Source organism: Aphanomyces astaci, assembly GCF_000520075.1.
Source record: "Aphanomyces astaci strain APO3 unplaced genomic scaffold supercont1.227, whole genome shotgun sequence".
NCBI lineage: Eukaryota > Oomycota > Saprolegniomycetes > Saprolegniales > Verrucalvaceae > Aphanomyces > Aphanomyces astaci.
In genome coordinates, this window is record NW_009798490.1 from 1 (window position 1) to 9,511 (window position 9,511).

The 9,511-nt window shown below is 46.1% G+C and overlaps 1 protein-coding gene across 1 annotated transcript; it reads right to left on the reverse strand.

The window, feature by feature from the left end:
• Positions 1-2,232: 2,232 nt before the first annotated feature.
• On the reverse strand, positions 2,233-3,951 carry H257_18811 (hypothetical protein; the record flags this gene model as incomplete). Its single annotated transcript, XM_009847937.1, has 1 exon — positions 2,233-3,951. One exon carries the CDS (start codon positions 3,949-3,951, stop codon positions 2,233-2,235), a length of 1,719 nt encoding a protein of 572 aa, XP_009846239.1.
• Between the last annotated feature and the right edge of the window lie 5,560 nt (positions 3,952-9,511).

The window sequence follows — 9,511 nt, forward strand, 5'->3', positions numbered from 1 at the left end:
CCGCAATACACGCATTCCAGACACCAAAGAGGTCTTGTCCATCATTCAGTCATTTGTTCGTGAGCGTAGGTCAACTCGCACACGAGTAGTGGCAAAAGATGTGATGAGTTTATTGTACGAACATGGTATTGTGAAGTATGATCCTCAAAACAAGAAAGCTGTGAATGCATGTTTGCGACTAGTACAGAAATTCCTTGTAAAGAAGGGATTTCGACGTGGCCAACGAAAGGGTAACCATTCTGTTAAACTTTCTGACGCTGTGGCTAGTGCTAGGGATAAATATGTTCAATATATGACGACGGCTATTGAGTCTTCACTGCCTCGGCCGGTAATATACTTGGATGAATCCTATATTCATCATCATTATGCTCGTCATAACGACAGTATATATCACCCTGACGACGCCACCGACGCCAAACCCAAGCACAAAGGACGGCGGTTGTGCTTCATTGGCCGATGGGCGCGAGAACTCCAAGCTGTGAACCTACGAAGCCTTCGAAGGGGGTCGTAAGAAAACGAAGGACTACCATGGAATGTTTGACCATGCGTACTTTGTGGCGTGGTTCCAGCGACTCCTTGATGAAGCCGATTCCCTGGGAAAGTCCAATGCTATCATCGTGTTAGACAACGCGAAGTACCACAAGGGCCTACCCGACAACACGCCGAAGGGCTCGTGGACGAAACGAAAAATGGCGGAGGCTTGCGAAGCCTATGGAATCGAAATTGACGTGAAGGAGTTCCGATCGACGCTTTGGGCTAAGCTGAAGACCCATATTGCAGCGAACATCGTACCTGTGATCGTGCAGTTGGCCAAGGACCGCGGCCATGAGGTGGTCTTCACGCCACCGTACCATTCTGACCTGCAACCTATCGAGATGGTTTGGGCGTATGTCAAAGGGGCTGTTGGGCGGCAGTACAATACCTCGACCAAGTTCCCGGACGTTCGCCAGCGGCTGGATCGTGAATTCGCCGGCCTACCGAGTAGCGTGGTTTTCGATTGCATCAACCATACCGATCGCAAAGTGGTAGAAATGGCAGCCTACCTGAATGATGTCGACGATGCCGATGATGCCGCTGGGGCCGCATTCTCGTCCGAGAGCGAAAGCGAAAGTGATGCCGACAGTTGCGACGACTGCGATTTTGCCGACTACGATGGTGATGTGTAATGCTTGTAATAGTCAATTCTTCTCAAAATGAATATTGTACTTTGCATAAGCACTCCAGAGGTTGAAGGTCCTGAAATTTGATAGATTATCCGGAAGGTCGCTCGATGCGTTCGACCACTGTAAAGTGGTCTATTTCAGGTGCGTTTAGTATCATAACTGACAGAGTATTCATTTCCACGTATGACATCTCGAGAAGGTTTTCTTTGTGGCGGTGAGTTCAGCACACATACAAAATTTCAATAAAAATGATCAAATATTTCTTCAGAAACTCACATTTGTCCCCTCGACGCCAGCGACCACTGTTAATAGGCACAAGGACATGTGTTAGTCATTGGTGAATTTCCGAGCAAATAAAATCATATGGTTTCTAAAATGCCAATGCTGAGTACAGCTATGGTACACTTACTAAGTACTACTACTACTAGTACTACTAGTACTAAGTACTCTGGAGTAGTATTAATAGTCATATTATTATTAATAGTACTACGTAGTATTAATATTTATACTAGTAATAGTAGTTACTACGTAGTACTTCGAAGTACTTCGTAGTATTAATACTATTAATAGTAGTTACTTCTTAGTATTAATACTAGTAGTTATTGCGTAGTACTTCGTAGTATACATGTAACGTTAGTTATTAATAGTGATGATTCCTTTCTGCACTACAAGTTGGATTACAGAACCTCGGAGTACTACGTAGTATTTACTACTCATGTAGTGTTAGCACTACTAATGTTTAAGTAAATATACTTTGGGGTTTACTAGGGGTATGTACTACTCACGTAGTGTTAGTACTACTAGTACTAAGACAAGTAAATATTCTAGTACGAGATAACATTTGTGCTACCAAAAAAATCAAGTATTTTTATGAACGTAACGTTAGATCAAGTTGAGTTGCCCAAATTGAGGGGTTCGACCCCCGCCCAGTTCGTGGCGCAGTGATCGCTACTTTATTTATCCCTGTAAGCAAACCTTCGATGACGATATCGCCTCATTTGAATACAGCCAGGAATAACACGAGATATGCTATGTTCATTATACTTTACTTCAAAATGCAAGGCATATTTTACTTGAGGGGGCACTTGCCCGTCTTGGGGTCCAACACTCCGTTGCCCCCTGCGATGCGGTAGCACTTGGTCAAGGGGAAGATGGACATGATGCTGGTGGTCACGGTGAACGACACGCAGACGACAAACGAGGACACGAGGATCACCCCCGCCAATTTGCTCTTGCCACCGCGTGCCTTCAACGCCTGAATTTCCGCTTTTTGGGGAGGCAGCAGGAACAGCCAAAACAACGAAGCCACTTTGCATCCGTACGAAATCATGTGCACATACGAGACGTCCCACCGCACCTCGAGCGTGTCGGACTTGATGTCGTTCTGCCGTACTTTGAAGAACGAGTTGACGTACTTGTAAAAGATGCTGGCAAACGGCCCCGCGAGGCTGCTCACAGTGGTCACGAGGCCATAAATGGCGCCTTCGTTGCCTTTGTCGGCGATTTCCACAGCCATATAAGTAGCTACGATGAAGCGGAGGCCGTAGGGAACGTTTTCGGCCAACGCCACACCCGTGTAGAACCACTGGTTGCGCACGACGTCCCAGATGATCATGTACACGACAAAGCTGTCGATGACGACGACCCCGAGGGTGCCGGCGGCGATGGTCCAGCGCCAGTTCCAGTTAAGCCCCCATTTGCCCACAATCGCCAAAATACCAGCATACAGCATATTGCCAAATATGTTGAAGAGCGCATCGTTGAGGGGTTCGACCCCCGCCCAGTACGTCGTCATGGGCAACCCCGCAGTGGTTGTGACACTGTTGAAAAAGTTGCTCAGGAATCGGAACAAGCAGATTTGCCACATCACGCGACTCTGGAGAGATTCCCAAAATGTGCCCCACCATTGGGTGAAGGACAAGGGCTCAGTCTTCTTCTCCACGAGGAGGAATAGCGTCGAGAGCACCGCCAGCACACACGGCACCAAGCAAATTCCGTATGGAGCATTCGGCGACAACTCAAACGAAAACGATCCGGCGTAGTTAGGGCCGTTCAGTCCGAACGCAATCACCAAGTACGCGAGGATGCCGGTGAGCGTGCGCACGACGTAGACGGCGGTCTGGATGCGGCCGCGGATGGCCTCAGGTTCTCGCTGGGCGTACTCCACCACCATCGCGTCCGACGCACTCGCAGCCAAGACGTACCCAAACGCAATAAACATGGACAGAAGGATGAAGAACGTGCCGTTGTTGGGGGCGTCCACGTTGAAGTACTGCAGCTCGGCCGCCGGCACCTGTTCCAACGCCTCTCTGCAGTATTTGGTCTTTGCGCGATTGCAAAACGGCTCGCCGAACGGCAAAAACGCCAACACACTCAGACAGATCATCGCGATGGTCCATCCGATCAATATCCACGACTTGCGACGGTAGCCATAGATGGTTACGCAATCCGACAACAGGCCAAAGATGACCTTGAACGACCACCCGATCCTAGTCAACACAAGATACGACGCCGTTTGGTACCCCTCCAAGTTGAGGTAGATGTTGAAGATGGGGTAGTTGAGCACCGGGATCATGCCGAAGATGACCCCGACGGCGCCGTATTGGATATACAGGGCAAACGCTTCGCGGGAGAACACGTCCAGCGCCCCCCCTTCGGCCAGCGCCCCCTCTTCCAGGCCCTTGGGAGATTTCGCTTCGGCGTACTCATCAATGTCTTTAGTTGTGGCCGAGTGGACGTATGACACGCGTTCCTCAAAGTCCGCTGGCTTGTTATCGTGGGTTGCCATGGCCAACGCGAATTTGAAAATGAATTGATTGTGACTCCACGAATTCCGCAGAAGGTGGGATTTTGATTCCTTGAAAGTTGCAGGGTATATCGTGGTACTGTCAGTGAGTCGATACCGAAAATCGCAAGCAGTCGGGGTGCGAATAATGACAAGAAATAAGGGTAGCAAATACGAGTACGTATTCCGGTAGTACCAAGGTCATCAGAATGGCCAAGCGTGTCGCGGATATTTTCCTGACATACGATGTCTCAAAATCCTGGAGTTGCAAAAGATTTTAAAATCGACGACCAAGTGGCCAAACTCGAGATTTTTTTGTCCCTCCTAATTGCCGCCTTGAACTTTTTTATCTTGGTTTCATTATACATATCCGTATAATTCAAACCATGTGGTGTCCAATGTTGTGTTGGTTGTTATTTTTGTTCTCCTCAAAGCCAATCATATTTGAGAGCACTTTTGAGGTAAGTTTCAAGTTGTGGAACTCATCTCAAAAGTCGAAAAAGTAAAACTTTCGGTGAAGAATTCAAGATCCGGAAATAAAATATTCACAACTTTTGGGAAATACTTTTTACAGATTCAGATACCGATATTATCCGAACGAGCGTCAATTTGCCGCTCCACCAGTTTCGACGGACGAGTCATCAAGGGCGAAAGTAGTTGAGTAGCGTCACCGAGTTATCAGTACGGTATCCGTATTCTCCTATCTTAAAACTTGAGACACTTTTGAGATAACAAGCCGCCTATCTCACTCAACAGCTCCCGAGATTCCGAAGGAGGTTTATAATTTTTTACAGTAAATGTGGCTATCTTATCTCAAAAAGTGGCGTTCCGAAAACTCTCTACTACGTAGTACTCGGAGTACTACATAGTATTATATAAAATACAATAAAAAAATACGGGTTTCGTCGAACTCCCTATGCATATACTGTGGACCTTTCCATTCAAACGCACTTGCAATATAGCCGAGAGGTCTAGGTACGTAATTTTGTGCCAAAAGTACAGTATACCCTGCGTGAGTTCAAACTTCACCACCACGACCACATTTTTTACCACTTACAATTTGCAGCAAATTGAAACTGCCCACGCGACTCGAAGATTCTTGCATAGATGTACTACACGTATATCTCCCCTTCAAACCCGCCCGCCCCCCCGACGAACCGGCTGTAATTTAAAAAAAGGGGGGTCTAAAAACCGAAAATTCAGTAAAATCGCGCACCAGCGTAATGTATAGTACAATATACCTCCGATTGGAAATGATTGATAGGTTTCACTTTGTTGAGCCTTGATCAACTGTATCTCAGTCAAAATAGGTTATTGCCTTGACAATGGGTATACCTCCAGAGAATTTCACTAGATATCCGCTTTTACTGTTACAATAATGCTTAGAGAGTCCTAATTAGAATGTCTTAGAAGTTATTGTCAAAATCGATCAGGAATGATGCTCAATTTTCACTGTGCTTCCGTATAATTTCTGTACACTTATATCTGATTTCTCCTGCCCTTATCACTTTATAGAGGTTTAGGTGGAGATATGTGGTACAGTAAATATGGAAATACTTGTATAATATAATTGTATGTAACCGGTAAACCTATCAATCATTTCCAATCGGAGGTAGTGTTTCACAACCAACGCAAGGTCTACCTTCCTCACATAGGTGTTGTTATCCTATCATCGTTATTTTAATTACGTGAAGCAAGCTTGGAATTTGTATGCAGCAATTGTATTAACCCGCTTAGGACGGGGCCAACAGCTTAGGTCAAGTACTGTATCAATACTTACGAATAATCTTGCTTGAAGTACTTTCAATTCTTCAAATGAGAGATTTTCTCATCCCTAGCTTCAAGTTAGGCCAAATAAGATACTACTCAGAATCACTAGCTTCAAGTTAGGCCAAATAAAACACTCACTGTCAGAACCCCCGATTTTTGCAACAGTGGTACTTTATCATTTGATAGAGGAGTGCTCGATGAAAGGTTATACAAAATCAAAGGTTTGACGTGTCCGAAAATACCCGACATCAGACACTAAATACCCGATATTTATGACTAAACAAGGTAATTCTGCCACTAATTTAACGTTTTTACCCGACACGTTTTGATAATTGCAGTCAAATATCGGACATCAATTACTCTAACAAGTTACGGCTTGGGAATGGAGATAATAGGGAGATTTCGGAGATGACTTCTCTTTTTCTTTTACCGTAAAAATTGAAAGCAAAGTAAAAGCAAGGGATTTTGTATCGACGATTTCGGTGATAACAATTTTTCCCTAACGTGACGGATCTGTAATTTGCCGATTTTGAGCTACATTCAATCGACCATATCTGGCGAAGTTCAAATTATCTCGACGTGAAAGTTGCAGTGTCGAACTCTTCTTTATGAGCTTTATCTCATCGTCCGAATACAAATCAAGTGTAAGAGTTTGAATCAGGGCAAATAAAATGTCAAAGTTTGGCGCTCAAACAGGCTATCGGTGATTTGCCGAAATTTAACCTTGAATTCAGTAAGGGAGTTTTACGGCTTTGATGAAACATAATTATTAATTTATAGAGCAATATCATATGTACGCAGTAAAAATATTTTACAGGTCATACTTGGTATGAAAACAGGCGAGCACCCTCTTCAAGTTTGTACTATTCCAACCATAACGTTTTGAAGGTGCCAGTTGTTGCGGGCTTTTATTTTATCCAATCATATCAATTCTTGAATTCTATTGGGTAGTGCAGCTCGGCAAATCACCGATCTTTCGGCAAATCACAGATCCGTCACGTTGCCGTATGTTTGGGCGAAATGGCTTCCGGGTGATCGGGGAGCCTACTCCTCAGCCAATTTTAAACATTATTAACAACGGATTAGCCCACGCCATCCGCAATAATGTCATACGTGGTGTGGGCTAGTCAGCATGTCATGAATCGAAATATTGGCAGAGGAGTAGGGTGCCCACTTTTGAAAATTGGCATGACGATCGACTTTTCTGAAACATTCGAAAACACACGACTTCCAAGCGAATTTAAATAAACTTCATAATAATAATTCCATCTGTTAATATGGGCAGGAATTTGCAGTCAAGTTCAAATGCCACGAAAAGCACGTTCACGAACACTGGGACGCCGACGAAAAGGTGTCCATAAGTGCGCCAATATGCCCATCTTAGAACAGCGACTACGACGAGTCACCAGAACTATCGACACCGTGATCAAAGCAGCAACAACAAACGTGCGCAGCACTCCTACGTCGTCCGTCGGTCAACGCCGTGTGGCTTGGGCAGTCTACTTTTTGGACAACTTGGGTGTTCCACCAAGCAGTGCATGGCACGGCGTGCATAGTGCAGTGAGTAACATTTTTTCGACACTTCCATTTACAACACGGCAAAAGACGCCATGTCTTTGCTGTTTTCGTCAACGTCACCGACTGCATCAAGCGTGGTGTGATCTACAGTGGAAAGTCCAAATCTCATGGTGGTCAAAACAAATGCATCGACACCGATGCAGTTGAGAATCAAATAATTGCCAATTGTATGGAGCATGGGCACTGGCTACGCGAATCACGTTTGCAGTAAACCAACACCGTCAAAAGTCCAACTCAGTTGTAGTTGGTATGTGAGCCGTGTACAGTGCGTACCATCGACTGAACCCTATAGTTTCGTCCATTCCACCAATCAAGCAAGGCGATTCCAACATGGGCTCGGCATGGGCTACAGCTCGTCTTGGATGGACAAGGCAGTTGGCTGTGCGACTTGGTATATGGAGTTGGGATACCTCCGTGCCCGGGCAATGTCGAAGCACATATCACACCGCCAACGTGACGCCAGTATTGGCGAAGTTATGAAAAACTGGAAGCTTTTTCGCCCAAACATACGGTACCCGTAGACTAGATGGAGCCAAATTCGTGGACTTCGTGGATGATCGGCGAGGTCATTGTGAAGTCGTCCCACGGGTCATTCATCGTTGAAGCGTTGGGGCTAGTAAGGACGACAGAGACATACGAAGCATTGAATTGATTGAAACTCATATTGTGTTAGTTCAGTTGTTCTACTATCTGTAGGACGTTCGGACAGGCGTAGCTACGAATGCAAGGAGTAGCTTGCATCTAAAGTAGCACGCCTCTGCAACTGGAACCAAAGCACCAGCTACAGACGCGTGCTTCTATACTAGTACTTATCTGGTGCTTTTAAGATATTCATTGATAGCCACTGGTACAACACCGACCGGATCTAACGTAGAATACCAATTGTTGGGGTATGTGCCAATAAAAGTCGTATCGAAATCCACCAATCAGAAAGCTATTTTGTTTGGCGGCAAAACCTGCAAAACATAATCACTTTGTCAGTGGCACTTTCGTCTTCGCGCCCACGATGGCCCCTCCCGGCAAGAAGCGCCGGTACACGCCCGAAGACCTGGAGCAAGCAGTCCAGGAGGTCGTTGGAGGAATGCGTGGGACAGAAGTCGCTCACGCTGCCAATATTCCGTACGAAGTTGTCATGCGCAGGGTTCGACTCATTAAGGCCGGCAAGGAAGTCGTCGTCCAACGCCGTGGACCAAAACCAACCCTCGCGAAGTCATGTGAGGAAGACCTGGTGGCATGGATTTCGGGGATGCAATCCCGAGGTTACCCAACTAGCCGCTATGCCATTTTGGTCAAGGCCAACCAAATTCTTCAGCACTTGGACCCTCTTGGTTCCCTGACGGGTGGCTGGTATCGGCGATTCTTGCAGCGACACCCAGAGCTGACCAACCGCGTTGCACAGGTCATATCGTCCACCCGAAACAGCATCGACGAAGCAGGAGTGGCGCTGTTGTTCGACTCTATGGGCGAAGTGATGAAGGAGCACAACTTTACGGCGGATCGGATTTTCAACATGGACGAGACGTCCTTCGCATCCCGGCGAAAGTCTAAGGACGTCGTGGCGTTGAAGGGCTCACGGAACGTTTGGGCTAAGACTGTTCCGACAAATTTTCATCTGTCGATTGTTGCGTGCGGCAGCGCCGATGGCATGATCCTGCCTCCGTTGTTTCTTTTGCCTGGTGAATCTGTCAACAAAGACTTGGGTACCTACTGTTCGGTACCTGGTGCTACTGTCACTACGACCCCGAAAGGGTTTATGAATGAAGATTTGTTTGAGAAGTGGATTGAGTATTTTTCTTCTATTGTTGATGAAACCATTCAGCGTCCGATTTTGCTTGTATTTGATGGATTAGCTTCGCATTATTCCACAGAAATTGTTACATTGCGTGCGAAGTTGGACATTATTTTAATGTGCCTGCCTTCGAATGCTACGCATCTTTTTCAACCGTTTGATGTTTCCGTGTTTGGTCCGTACAAGAACGCAATCCGTCGAGTAATCTTTGACCCCATGGTTGCTGATGGTACAAATGATTTGCTCAATAAGTATGTTTCAATTGCTAACATAAATTCAACACTTTTTAGAAACGGGAGACATGCACTCCATCTCGAAGGCTGCCGCAATTACAATCGCTTCCAACGCATGGACATCGCACATCCTGTCGTCGAATGTCGTCAGCGGGTTTCGTACTGCTGGCCTTTTCCCGCTATCGTTGGAGCA